This window comes from Babylonia areolata, chromosome 8, assembly GCF_041734735.1.
Source record: "Babylonia areolata isolate BAREFJ2019XMU chromosome 8, ASM4173473v1, whole genome shotgun sequence".
Taxonomy (NCBI): Eukaryota; Metazoa; Mollusca; class Gastropoda; order Neogastropoda; family Buccinidae; genus Babylonia; species Babylonia areolata.
This window is the reverse complement of record NC_134883.1, coordinates 50024029-50039400: the sequence shown is the minus strand read 5'-3', so window position 1 is coordinate 50039400 and position 15372 is coordinate 50024029. Positions and strand designations below refer to the sequence as shown.

Genomic DNA, 15372 nt, shown 5'->3' with positions numbered 1-15372 from the left:
ACATAGCGCCCTTTCTCTCTAAGAGCTCAAGGCGCTTTGCATGAAAGAAAAATATTGCAAGTTTACATAAATCATTCATGATCATTTCTTTCTCAAAACCCCTCTTCCCCCACACCCCCTCATACACACACACACACACACACACACACACACACACACACTCACTCTCCCTTCCCCACTCTTCATACATCCAAAGTGAGCTGACATGAGAGAGAGAGAGAGAGAGAGAGAGAGAGAGGGGGGGAGAGAGAGAGAGAGAGAAGTAGTAGTAGTAAATAGTAAAGAGTGGTAACTCTCTCCATTCACAAGGTACACAACTTCAAGTCAGTGCTGCTTACGCTACCGATTCAGCTAGCACACAGGTAAATAAAAGGTGTTTGTTCTGTATTGTCCATGTGTTCTGTGTGGCTTGTTCAGGATTAAAGAGGCTATGCCAGTCTTGAATATAAGCTAATTTGTGTTTGCACATTTCTTCTGTTTCTTTGCTGCTGTGTGCACATGTCAAATGATCGGTATAAGGACAGGCCCGGCGCTTCCTTTTTTTGAGGAAGTGTCTGGGTTTGTTGCAATGTACCTTTTATTTACCTGTGTGATAGCTGAATCGGTAGCGTAAGCAGCACTGACTTGAAGTTGTGTACCTTGTGAATGGAGAGAGTTACCACTCTTTACTATTTGTTAATCATTTCATCTCCTGGCCTCATTGTTTGTTAATTAGTAGTAGTAGTAGTAGTAGTCGTTGTTGTTGTTGTTACGTGTTGTCCTATCTTTGTGTTGACAGAAGTGGTTGTGGGGGAAACGTGCACGCGGGCGGTGACACGGGAAAAAAGTGTCCCGGCCAACTTGTCCCACCCCGGACACTTTTTGCCACAGACGAGACGAACCTGGGATTGGTCGGAATTCGACTGTGACAATGGCTGCTGCGGGAAGCCTCCTGACCAGTACTGCTGTCCGGATGAGTGAGTTCTATCTCTGTCTGTCTGTCTCTGTCTCTTTCTCTCCTTGTCTGTACATCTCTGTCTCCCTGTGTCTCTGCCTCTGTCTGTCTCTCTCTGTCTCTCATGTCGTTATGTGTGTAGGGATACATGTAAAACTAAGACATGAAAACAAATCAAAATTCAATAAGCAAGAATAAGCAATTAATCACAAATTTCACACACACACACACACACACACACACACACACACACACACACGAAAAAACAACAACATCCATTGACTTCATTTCACGAAGGAATACAGTAAGGAAATTTGTAACTTTCCATTTCATCGCAGAATTTAACCAACCACAAAAAGACAGAATTCAGCCGCATGGTCACATAAAAAGAGAATTAAGGTGTAAGAAGATCAATATTTTGTACTATCATTATTCGCAATTTTACAAACAAACCACCTATCCACAAAAATAGCGGACTTTGAACACTACGAAATACAAGACCACATCTCCGTTGGTTGTATTTGGCTTTCCGTGCGGGGCTGGAAGATTAACGATCCCCTTGCCCTTTTAGCAGTCAGGTCAAGTTGTTGAGAAACTGGATTCGATGGTGCTCCTGACGGGCGCAATAGCCGAATGGTTAAAGCGTTGGACTTTCAATCTGAGGGTCCCGGGTTCGAATCACGGTGATGGCACCTGGTGGGTAAAGGGTGGAGATTTTTACGATCTCCCAGGTCAACATATGTGCAGACCTGCTAGTGCCTGAACCCCCTTCGTGTGTGTATGCAAGCAGAAGATCAAATACGCACGTTAAAGATCCTGTAATCCATGTCAGCGTTCGGTGGGTTATGGAAACAAGAACATATCCAGCATGCACACCCCCGAAAACGGAGTATGGCTGCCTACATGGCGGGGTAAAAACGGTCATACACGTAAAAGCCCACTCGTGTGCAATCGAGTGAACGCAGAAGAAGTAGAAGATGGCGCTCCTGTGGCTCGGCCAGTCGAGGCGGCTGTGTTGGGAGTCAAGCTTAAGCATTGTGTTTTGCAACCGGGCGTGTACTAATATTGTCCCCGACGACATTAGAATATGTGCCGGATATCACGGTATGAACTGTCGCCGGCAAAAGCAGCATGATTAAGTGCTAGTGGAGGGGTGTGTGTGTGTATTTGTGTGTGTGTGTGTGTGTGTGTGTGTGTCTGCAGCTGCACACACACACACACACACACACACACACACACTACTTATCAGCCGTGAAAGCTGGTGGATTTTTAATGTCGCCAGCAGCAACGGCAAATAAGGTGCTATGAAAGCCAGCAAATATTGTCGCTGGCGACAAACACACATGCTTCTAAAACTGTGGCTGTAAAGCAACAAATAGCCCAGGTCAGCGTACGTTGTGTGTGTGACCATTACATGGCGGAGCTATACAACGGCTGACGTCACATCTTGAGCCCTCTGCCCCCCCCCCCCTTCCCTCCTGGTAGAGTCATAAACCACTGCCAGTCCTGGCTGAAGTTGAGTGTGTGTGTGTGTGTGTGCGTGTGTGTGTATGTGTGTGTGTGTGTTTGCGTGCGTGCGTATGTGTGTAGAGGTGTATGTGTGTGGTGGGGGTCGGGGGTCTGGGGGGGTTGTACAGGTGTGTGTGTGTGTGTGTGTGTGCAGGTGTGTTTGTGTTTGTGTGTGTGTGTGTGTGTTTAGGTGTGTGTGCAGGTGTGTGCGTGTGTGTGTGTGTGTGCGTGTGTGTGTGCAGGTGTGTGCGTGTGTGTGTGTCTGCGCGTGTGTGTGTGTGTGTGTGTGTGTTTCTGTGTTGGGAGGGGGGAAGTTGTAGGTGTGTGTGTGTGTGCATGTGCGTGAGTGTGTGTGTGTGAGTGTTTGTGTGCGTGGGGGTAGGGGCGGGGGGTAGGTGTTTTGTGTGTGTATGTGTGTGTGTGCGTGCGTGCGTGTGTATGCGTGTGTGTGTGTTGAGTATGAGAGGGGGTGGGGAGGATGATGAAGGTGATTGCTTCTGTTTTGGATTCAGCTTTGTGCCCTGCACATTTCATTGGGCCCAGGACATTCACTCCAGCTGGATCCTAGTTATAAAAAAAAGGGGGGTGGGGGGGAAGGGAGAGGTGGTGGGGGCCGGGGGAGGGGGGTCGTATTCTACAAAACATTTTATGCCGCTCTGGGATTTTTTTGATTTTTTTTTCACAGAAAAAGGACACCGGGCTTGAAACAGTTATCAGGAAAGACTGTGGTGTGAACAGATAACACAGATGCACAGCTGCATTCAAGCTGTGTTGTTGTTTGGTGTTCGTTTTGTTTGTGTCTGTATGTTTATACATCTATGCGGGTGTGTGTGTGTGTGTGTGTGTGTGTGTGCTTCTTTCTTCAGTTTCACTATTATCACACACACACACACACACACAAATGAACCGTGCATGTGTGAGGGTGCGCACGAGCGCGCGCGCATGTGTATTTGTGTGTTTATGGATGACAGGTCCGTTGTTATCGCTTCAAGAGTTCGATTCGTGGCTTTGTTTTTAACGTGGTGGCAGCTCTTGATTAAACTCCTATCAGCTGTTGGCTGAGGTGTAACCATGCAGCATGCTTTTAGGTCCTTTAAAGCGCACGTAAAAAAAAAAAAACAACCCAAAAAACACGGCAATAAAAGGGTTGTTCCTGGCAAAATTCTGTAGAAAAATCCACTTCGATAGGAAAAACAAATCAAACTGCATGCAGGAAAAAATACAAAAAATGGGTGGCACTGTAGTATAGCGACGCGCTCTCCCTAGGGAGAGCAGCCCGAATTTCACACAAAGAAATCTGTTGTGATTATTAAAAAAATTATAAAAAAAAGAAAGAAGAAATACAGAAATACCCAGCATGCACCCCCCCACCCCCACACCCCCGAAAACGGAGTATGGCTACCTACAAAGCGGGGGTAAAAAACGGTCATACACGTAAAAGCCCTCTTGTATATATACGAGTGAACGTGGGAGTTGCAGCCCACGAACGAATGAAGAAGAAGAAGGAGAAGACTTTCCTTGCTCCGTTGACTGATCAGTTGCTGACTCTGCATTCGTGTGGTGGTATCGTCAGGGTCGTCTGTCTTTCGGTCCCATGACATTGTCCTCACCAACAACAATCGATTGTAGGTTCTCGTTAGCTTTGCGTGTTGGTCAAACATCTGCACAACATTGAATTCTTTCTTCTTTTTTTTTTTTTTCCATGAGCTTGTATCCATCTATATATGTCTATCTGTTTTCTCCTTCTTCTTCATTCATTCGTGGGCTTCAACTCCCACGTTCACTCGTATATACACAAGTGGGCTTTTACGTGTATGACCGTTTTTTTCCCCCGCTTTGTAGGGTAGCTGTTAGATACACATGTATGCTAAAATGTATGTATGCAGCGTGTGTGTGTGTGTGTGTGTGTGTGTGTGTGTAGTCACATTTTGGTGTGTGTATGTAAAATAGATATGATGTTTTATGTTAACAAAAGCGTTTTTGTAAAGCACCTAGAGCAGATTTCTGGATAGTGTGCTATATAAGTATCCATTATTATTATTATTTATCTATTTGTTTATCTAATTAGTTAGTTATGTTTTTTTTTTTGTTTCTTTATTCATTTATATTGTATTGTATTGCGCTGCATTGTATTGCATTGTATTGTATTGTATTGTATTGTACTGTACTGTGTTTTATTGTGTCGTGTCGTGTCGCATTGCTTTGCATTGTACTCGCACTGCATCGTAATGTAATGCATTGTACTCTGTTGTATTCTGATGAACTGCGTCCTTTTGTTTGCTCTGTTGTCAGTGACGATGACGACGACAGCGATGATGACGACACGGAAAGAAACGTCAGCCTGGTGACGGGACTGTCTGTGTCCATCGTCATCGTCATCGTCACTGTCGTCGTCGTCACCATCGGCTGCATGTGCTTCCGGGCCAGGCATAAGCGGGCATCCGCACACCGTGTGCGGAGACCACCAACCGTCTCCACCACCCCTGCGTCGGCAACTCTACCGCCATCCTATGGTATGTGTGTGTGTGTGTGTGTATGTGTGTGTGCTTGTGTGTGTCTGTGTCTGTGTCTGTGTGTGTGTGTGGGTATGTGTGTGTGTCCGATTGGCACACATAGACATGTATAGTGTAAATATGTGTAAATATAGTGTAAAAATATATAGATGTATACCTAAATATATATCTCGGTGTTGGCGGCACAAGCTGATTAATTAAACGCGTCATGGCAGACGATTGTTCAAACCCCTGGCAAGATGGCTGTCATTAGTGAAGCCACTGAATCTGTTTCAAGCATCAAGTACAATAACTCTCAAAATAAGAGTCCAAAAAAACCCAAAAAACACTGATAGCGGGCTTCAACATCTACCCATAGTCTCCATCGCTTCAACTATGCACGAAAATGCCAAAATTTAGGATACTAAGATAGGAAATTGTAGAGCTTTGTTTTTCTTTCTTGCCGTTCTTCTTTTCCTTTAAATCGGAGCCAGTGCCAAATCCCAGCTGTTACCAGCCAAACAACAACAAAACAAAGTGGAAGGTACTCCGAATGTTTCACACAACCTGGCTCCTACAGATCTGAACAGTTATCAAACATTTTTTTTGTTTGTCGTTGGTGTTGTCTTTTATAGAGTAAACTAATTCATTTGTCTTAAATCACAAATATATATATCTTTTAATCATGGATTATGGTCAATCCAGAAAACAGCGCAACCAAACTCGCTATAATTGTATCCATATCCGACGGGCGCAATAGCCGAGTGGTTAAAGCGTTGGACTGTCAATCTGAGGGTCCCGGGTTCGAATCACGGTGACGGCGCCTGGTGGGTAAAGGGTGGAGATTTTTACGATCTCCCAGGTCAACATATGTGCAGACCTGCTTAGTGCCTCAACCCCCTTCGTGTGTATATGCAAGCAGAAGATCAAATACGCACGTTAAAGATCGTGTAATCCATGTCAGCGTTCGGTGGGTTATGGAAACAAGAACATACCCAGCATGCACACCCCCGAAAACGGAGTATGGCTGCCTACATGGCGGGGTAAAAACGGTCATACACGTAAAATCCCACTCGTGTGCATACGAGTGAACGCAATTAACTATATCATTCCACAAAGTACAGGCCTGGTGGAAATCCTTTGAAGTTTTGTCGGTAAGGGAAAAACAACAACAACAACAAAAACACAACATTCTAAATCGGGGTAGGACTATCGATCTGTATCACCACCAAAACCTAATCGATCGGTCCATGGCCTGCCAAAGTTCAGGCATATCCGTTGACAACGTTTTGTTTCCGTGAATCCGTTAACTCACTCAGTACGGCCAGTCCTCTCTTCTCCTCTACACAGACCCCTCGGATGTCCAGTGGTTGTCTGAATGACCCAACCTTCAGCTTCCGTCGTCAGAATTGTGGTATTCTTTGTCAACATACACGTCTTCAGTATAAGAGCCTTCCGCTTGCAATATTTTGATGGTGGTAATTGGGGTGAAACGCTGTTAAATTCGTCTCTTTCGCCGTTCGTATGGAGAGAGTTAAACTGAAAAACAGACTGCGGTTAAACTGAGGCGAAAACAACATCTCCTCTTAGATGGTGGAGGAAACAACAAACACTCCCCCGCCACACCCACGCCCTCTAAAAATACACTCGATCCTCCTGGAAGCAGACTAGCAGTTAATGGATTTCAAGTGTTCAGGTCAGATCACATTTCCGTTGTGCTTCGATCGTTTTTTACGCCCCCCCCCCCCCCATCCCTCCCTCCCTCCCCCTCCCACAGCTTGTGGAGATAAGGAGTGGAGGGAAAGCGGGCGGAGAGAGGGAGGTGATGGTGCTGGTTGTAATTTTGATAAGGCTATCGGGGCAGTGATGATGATGATATGCGATACTTATATAGTGCCTACCCCCGGTCAGAGACCAAGCTTTAGGTGATTTACAAACACGGAGTCATTTTCACAACAGGCTGCCTGCCCACCTGGATAGAGCCGAATGGCGGCTGTCATTGGGCGCTCTTCTTGCGTCGTTCAATCAGATTTCAGGCACGCACACATACACGCTCAGACAGGCATGTAACATTTTACGTGATTGACCGTTTTGTTTTAATCTACCCCGTCATATAGGCACCCATACTCCATTTTCGGAGGTGTGCATGCTGGGTATGTTCTTGTTTCCATAACCCATGCATCGACCGCTGACATGGATTATAGGATCTTTAACGTGCGTATTTGATCTGAGTGCGTATACACACAGATTCATATCAACTGTGTCTAGAGCTCGTCACATGAGAGGAAGGCAAGACCCAATCATCCACCTTCTTCCGCCATTTTAACTTTCTCCAGCCGAAGTCAGGTCCCCATCAATCAATCAATCAAAAACACTTTATTAATCCACATGGAAATTAAGTTGTGCAATCACAGGCTCGTAGTAAACATTAGCATAAAATCATGCACAACATAAGAAGATATTAAAACTAGTCAAATAAGAATTCCCAATAGCTGACGATAGACTAACCCCCCCCCCCCCCCAGCCCCCTCCCCCCACACACATACTCATGTTAAGACAATAGGGTATTGCACAACAATATTTACAAATGAAATCATCCAACAAATAAAAGGTATATATTACTAAAATGACATGCGCGCACGCACGCACACACACACACACACACGTTAATACCATAAGGTATTGTACAACAATACATTTATAAAAACGACCAGGGAATAAATCGTATATGTAAATAAAATACACACTCTCTCTCTCTCTCTCTCTCTCTCTCTCTCTCTCTCTCTCACACACACACACACACACTCACACACGCATACACATGGATGCAGGCACGTATGCACGCACATAACATACGTCACGCCAATACAATTAGTACATTAACATTAAGATACATGAAATCCAAGTAAATTGGGCGTCAGTGTAGTGATGAAAACCAAGGACACAACAGCAAGCCGTCTGACTAAACGCTCAGTTAACTCTTTCCATACGAACGGCGAAAGAGACGACGTTAACAGCGTTTCACCCCAATTACCATCATCAAAATATTGCAAGCGGAAGGCTCTTATACTGAAGACGTGTATGTTGACAAAGAATACCACAATTCTGACGACGGAAGCTAAAGGTTGGGTCATTCAGACACCCACTGGACATCCGAGGGGTCTGTGTAGAGGAGAAGAGAGGACTGGCCGTACTGAGTGAGTTAAATTGAATTTCCAGTCAAACGGGATTGAACCAAGACCCTCCCGGAAACTGCATCAAGACATATATATGATAGTCAGCCGTGTCCGACTACGACCATCAGAACAGCAGAGGAGGCAACTGCTGTTCCGACTATTTGGGCTAGAATTTGATTATAGTGGAGAGTGTCTTGCCCAAGTTACATCCCCACTCTCTCGGCCAAGAGGGTTTTAGGACAGTCGGCGTTGGGATGGTTCCCAAAGGCCAACCAGCCCACAAGGCTGCAGCACTAAGAGCCAGTGCAATTTTGCCTCCTAGTTTGAGAGTCATAGTCCTTCACAAAAGACTAAGCTGTAAATGGTTTCCCATTGACTGGAGAAACATTGATAATACAGCTCTCACTTTGCTGTTGGCCCAAATGTAAACTTATGTTTAATCTGTGATATAAGCCGAGTGTTGGGCCATATCGAGAGATGATTAGCGTCTTAACCACTCCTCCACTTTCCTCCTCACAGAAATGAGCATCATTGTACCAGACGCACCACCACCACCACCACCCCCGGGTACTACATTTCCCAGTGACTCCCCCCCGGCCTACGAGGAGGTGGTGATGGCTGCCGGCAGACCAGGTGCCCCCCCTCCAACTTTACCCCCCAGGAATTACTACGACAACAATATACCCGGACAGACTTCAAGAGGCACAACAGACCGTGCGACTGAGAGTTCGTCATCAGGGCGGATTGAGGGCAGAGACAACTTGGGTTTTACCATGTCGAAATAAATCAGTGGAATTGCAAGTCTTTGTATTCAAGTCTATAATCAAAGTAAGGTACGTGCCCTTACTGTAACGGTGTTTATTTGTATTTGTATTTGTATTTCTTTTTATCACAACAGATTTCTCTGTTTGAAATTCGAGCTGCTCTCCCCAGGGAGAGCGCGTCGCTGCACTACAGCGCCACCCATTTTTTTTTTTTTTTTTTCCTACATGCAGTTTTATTTGTTTTTCCTATCGAAGTGGATTTTTCTACATAATTTTGCCAAGAACAACCCTTTTATTGCCGTGGGTTCTTTTACGTGCGCTAAGTGCATGCTGCACACGGGACCTCGGTTTATCGTCTCATCCAAATGACTAGCGTCCAGACCACCACTCAAGGTCTAGTGGAGGGGTAGAAAATATCGGTGGCTGACCCGTGATTCGAACCAGCGCGCTCCGATTCTCTCACTTCCTAAGCGGACGCGTTACCTCTAGGCCATCACTCCACTCCTGTGCCTGTAGCGTGAACTTGTTCCTTTTTTTCTGTATATTGTGTATTTGCTGGGGGCGGGTTTTTTTCTTGTTTTTTTTTTGTTGTTGTTGTTGTTTTTGTTGTTGGTTTTTTGGGGTGTTTTTTTTTTTTTTTCGGGGGGGGGGGGGGGGGGTTCGTTTTATTTCTACACCGGCTTGCTATACGTTTTCTTTCTATTTTTTCTTAATAATTTTTTTATGTCATTTGTTGTCTCTTTTCTGTCTTTCAGTCCGCACACAAAAATCAATGTCTTCTTTGTGGTAATGTTTCACTACTAAAAAAAAACATATCTCTACTCGATCAAAAATATACTTGTTTTGTTTTTGTTTCAAAATGTGACTTTTTTTCTGTTGGGATCATTTTCAAGCACGCCTTTTATGTTCAACAAATCAGTGGCAGGCTGGGCAGAAGGGTGAACATCAAAAAGGAGCGTTTCTATGGCTTTTTTTTTTCATGGCAGTGTACTTAAGTAGTTCAGGTGAGACGATAAATTAAGGTTCCTTATGCAGCATGCACCAAGCACACGCAAAAGAACCCACGGCAACAAAAGGGTTGTCCCTGGCAAATTCCTGCAGAAAAATCCAAAAAGCCACTTTGATAAGAAAAACTAACACACGTGCAAGCAGAAATCTACTTTGATATTGAAAAAAAACAACCAAACACACTTGCACACAGAAAAACAAAAACAAACGGGGGTGGGGGTAGGGAGGGTGTGTGTGTGTGGGGGGGGGGGGTGTGTGGGGGGGGGGGGTACTGCATTGTATTACTCCTCCTGCTGTGACAAAGCGTAATACAAGATTTGTTTCCCCTGTGATAGACTGTTGTTCATGCACTGATTATATTGGTCAAACACGTGTTCTTAGTGTGAACGTTTCCAGCTGTTTCTGGTTTTGTCGTATGCTGGAAAGTCTCGAACGAAATCCATGATGAATTTGAGCTTTAAGCAGTATATACTGAATCTGTCTGTGGTGGCTTATATCAGAGGTTGACATAAGTTTACAGATGAGCCAATAGCAAAATGAGAGCTGTATGATCAACGGTTTCTCCTCTGCAATGGGAATTCATTTACAACTTTGTCTTTTGTGAAGGACTTTGACTCACTTGGAGGCAAAATTGCACTGGCTCTTAGTGCTGTAGCTCTGGGGGCTAGTTGGCCTTTGGGAACCATCCCCATGCTGACTGTCCTAAAGCCTTCCCGGCCGAGAGAGTGGGGATGTAACTTGGGCAAGACACTCTCCACTATAATCAAATTCTAGCCCAAATAGTCAGGACAGCAGTTGCCTCCTCCCGCTGTTCTGATGGTCATTGTCGGACAGGACTATTATACACTGTAATGCGATACTGTAAATATTATTCATTGTAGCTTCTCAGAACGTAACCAGGACAATGGGTTTACATCACGTTATGTGCTATCTGCTGAGTCTTTGTTAAATGAGATCAGTGTGCCTTGAGTTTGAAGAGTAGTTACTACTTTTGGTGTACTTATCAATGGTGTCATTGATTTGATGATGATGACGATGATATGGATACTTATATGGCGCCTATCCTCAGTCAGAGACCACCAAGCTTTAAGCGCTGTACAAACTCTGTATCATTTGCACAACAAGGCTGCCTACCCGGGTACAGCCGACTTGACAGCTGCCTCAGGGGGCACATCATACGTTTCCTGTGTCATTCAGTCATGCATGCTCACACACACACACACACACACACACACACACAGACTTGTAACATTTTACATGTATGACTATTGTTTATCAACCCTGCCATGTAGGCAATACCAATACTCGGCGATGCGCATGCTGTGTATAATATTCGTGTTTCCATAACCCGCCGAGCGCTGACATGGAGTACAGGATCTTTAACGTGCGTATTTGATCTTCTGCGAGTGTATACACACAAAGGGGGTTCAGACACTAGCACGTCTGCACATTATGTTGACCTGGAAGATGGAAAAAATCTCCACCTACTAGATGCGACGGGGATCAAACTCAGGAGTCTGAAGCGAGAATCCAGCGGTCTAACCATTCGGCCACAGTTTCAGTTTCAGTAGCTCAAGGAGGCGTCACTGCGTTCGGACAAATCCATATACGCTACATCACAACTGCCAAGCAGATGCCTGACCAGCAGCGTAACCCAACGCGCTTAGTCAGGCCTTGAGAAAAAGAAAAGAAAAAAAAGGTGAATACATAATAGATAAGCTTACATAAATAAATAAATAAATAATAATTATAATATAAAAAGGTAGTAGTAGTAATAATAATAATAAAATAATAATAATAATAAATAAATAAGACAATGATGATGAATAAGCAAATAAATGTAAAACATGAAGACACACATTTACATATACACCCACACATGCATAACAGATATGCACCGAACATGCAGTTTCACAGATATGAAAGCACAGTCAAATATATATAAACGTACATGAGCTCCAACACACACACACACACACACCACACACATTACCCTGCACCTCTTCTACTCCCCTCCTCCACACATTCATTTCTAGTCTACGTATCGCAGCTTCCACGGCACACACACACACACACACACATTCGGCCACAGCAGTCCAAGAGGTTCAAGCAAAGAATGCTGACCGACATCCTGACCTGTGAGCTGTATGTCTCATCTCAGTGAGGTGACAGCCCCTCACTAATGAACGTACTCACCAGCGGTAGTCACGGGGTTAAGGTCTGTTCTCTCTCTGGTGCACTGGTCCATTCCAGAGCGTACTGGTGAGTGAATCAGTCTGCTTATCCTTGAAACAAAATCACTTGACACTGTGTACATATTTGTCGACACACAGGGCTGAATTTTACCTGTACATTGAATTGTATGGATCCCGAAAAAAATGACATGTAAATAGCAAACATGGCAAAAATAAACCGACAGTAAACCAAGAAAGGTTACAGAAGATTTTTTCTTTCTGTGATTATATTTTAAACATGTAACCTTTCCTCTTTTTTTTTCAAAAGTGGCTGGATCATATATATACACACACACACACACACAATTACCAGGTGACTTTTAAGTATCATGCTTGTAATATAGATAAATGTGGTAGATATTATTTGAAACAATTTTCATTGTGAGCTGAAAATACAAAGTAGTTGGCACTGATTGCAAATATCACATTTATTTTACATGCTAACAAGTATGTTAGGGATACAATTTTGATCTGTTCCGTTTTAGTGATTCCCGATGTTTGGAATCACTGGTATATAATTTCTGTCTGTGCCAGTTCCAACTGGAACATATACTACAAAAATTTCAATAATGATTTTTTGGGAGTGTGTGTGTGTGTGTGTGTGTTTATACGTGACAGATTAGGGTCAAAAACAGATGTGGAGTGGGTGTTGTTCTTGATTTATTTTGATCAATGATTGTGTCAGCTGTATTGAACAGTATGAAAAATGGGGACATTATAAGTGTTCATTAATGTATATATATATATATATAAAAGGTTCTAGTTTTATACTGATCAGGTGATTCCGAGAAATCCCTTTTCCAAGATGCATTGTATGTTATACACATTGTATACGGAAAGTAAAGTGTTGATCAAAAAAAGATCAGTAAATATTCATCAAATTCCAGTTCAAAAAGATCTGGTTCACTACACTGAGAATTTACAACAACAAAAACCCCATCATATTCAAATACAATTTTTGTTGTTGAATTAAGTCATTGATGATAATATGTGAAATTCTTCATTGCCCAGATGGTCACAGATTTAATAAATCTTGAATTTTGAATCTTCTTGTGTGTATGAGCATGCTTGTGTGCCTCTGTCTCTCTCTCTATGTGTGTGTGTGTGTGTGTGTGTGTGTGTGTGAGACAGAGTATAATGGATCAAGAAACAGGTGGAGATAGCAACATATTTCCCAGTACAATTCCCAGTCAATGTATCAATGATTAATCAACAAAACAATCAACATATCAACTGTTTAAACATGTTTATTAGTCTGTTTTAACACTCATTCCGCAATCAATTTCTTCATGTCAATGTTGCTCTGATTAATAAGTAAATGTCTTATCACATAATGCTCACATTATTCAGTATAAAAAAAAGAAAAGAAAAGAAAATGGATAGAAAGAAAATCACTCAAAACAAATCACCCTCTTTATACAAAGTCAGTCAGTCACTCACTCACTCATTCCCTCGACCGCTGGGGTCGTTGGGGGGACATGAGGAAGATGTCATAGCTCGCCACGCCGTTCTGTTGGCAGCTGTCGTGAGGAGATCTGGCATCGTCATTTTGGTCCATTCCTTGACGTTGTCGGACCAGCTCTTTCTCTGCCGCCCCCGTCTGCGCCCTCCCTCTACAGTCCCTTGCAGGATGGTTTTGGAGAGGGTGTTATGTCGTATGACGTGACCAAACCATGCCATCTTCCGTCGTTTGACAGTCGCCAGCAGTGGTTCTTGAGGCCCAACAAGGTTGCTGACCAGGTTCCGCACATAGTCATTGGTCTTGTGCTCCTTGTAGGAGATGTGTTGTAGTCTCCTCAATCACTTGGTTTCAAATGCTTGGATTCTTCTTTCTGTTTCTGCCATAAGTGTCCATGTCTCACATCCATACAAGAGGATGGAGACCACCAGTGACTTGTAGAGCAGGAATTTTATGTGGAATTATACAAAGACAGGTCAACAAAATGAAATTAAAAAAACTTTGATCACATCCAGCAAATGGCAGCAGTTTCTTCTGATGGCACCATAATCACAAGAACACTAATGTTACGTTTATGTGCATCTGTTTGTGCTTTCATATCTGTGAAACTGCATGTTGGTTGCATATCTGTTATGCATGTGTGTGTGTGTGTGTATGTGTGAATGTGTGTCTGCATGTTTTACATTTATTTGCTTATTTATCACCATTATTGTCTTTTTATTTTATTTGTATTCATTATTATTATTATTGTCATCATCATCATTATCATTATTACTATCATTATTATTATTTTCATGTTTTTTTTTCTTTTTTCTCAAGGCCTGACTAAGCGCATTGAGTTATGCTGCTGGTCAGGCATCTGCTTGGCAGATGTGGTGTGGCGTATATGGATTTGTCTGAACGCAGTGCCACTTCCTTGAGCTACTGATACTGATACTGATACTGATAGATGTTGTTATAAACCGTGGCCATCAAACTTTGTGATTTAAATGCAAGCACAAAAAAAGATGAATACAAAATTCTTCATTGAAATATAAGTGCAATAAACAAACAAAAACAACAACAAAAAAATCATGTTATCAAAAGGCACAATATGAGCAGCCAACCCTGCAAAAGAATATTTTTCTCCCCCCCCACCCCCCACACACACACCCTCTGTACAGAAATACAAAAATAAGAACATCCGCATGTATCAATAACTTGAAATCACATAAATCATGAGCTGCATCATCCAACACACAACAAGCAAACAAACGTTCCTGGGTTATGAACATTTGTATTTGTATTTGTATTTCTTTTTATCACAACAGATTTCTCTGTGTGAAATTCGGGCTGCTCTCCCCAGGGAGAGTGCGTCGCTACACTACAGCACCACCCATTTTTTTTGTATTTTTTCCTGCATGCAGTTTTATTTGTTTTTCCTATCGATGTGGATTTTTCTACAGAATTTTGCCAGGAACAACCCTTTTGTTGCCGTGGGTTCTTTTACGTGCGCTAAGTGCATGCTGCACACGGGACCTCAGTTTATCGTCTCATCCGAATGACTAGCGCCCAGACCACCACTCAAGGTCTGGTGGAGGGGGAGAAAATATCGGCGGCTGAACCGTGATTCGAACCAGCGCACTCAGATTCTCTCGCTTCCTAGGCGGCCGCGTTACCTCTAGGCCATCACTCCACTAGATCCCATAGACGATCTATACAGAAGGCACCTCTCTCTCTCTCTCGCTCTCTCTCATGGTCTGTTTTTTTTTCTTTTCTTTTTAGTTTTCTTTCCACATGACATAGGTCGCTTACTG

At 43.3% G+C, this 15372-nt stretch overlaps 1 protein-coding gene across 6 annotated transcripts in view; it reads left to right on the top strand.

Annotated features, from left to right (window-relative positions):
• LOC143285226 (uncharacterized) overlaps positions 1–9456 on the top strand; it is a 14415-nt gene extending 4959 nt beyond the window's left edge. For all 6 annotated transcript variants that reach the window (XM_076592474.1, XM_076592473.1, XM_076592472.1 and 3 more), the window contains 3 exons: positions 779–956; positions 4736–4956; positions 8631–9456. In XM_076592474.1, coding sequence (XP_076448589.1) covers positions 779–956; positions 4736–4956; positions 8631–8896 — 665 coding nt within the window. In that variant the 3' untranslated portion in view covers positions 8897–9456. The remainder of the gene's footprint in view (positions 1–778; positions 957–4735; positions 4957–8630) is intronic.
• The last annotated feature ends 5916 nt before the right edge of the window (positions 9457–15372 follow it).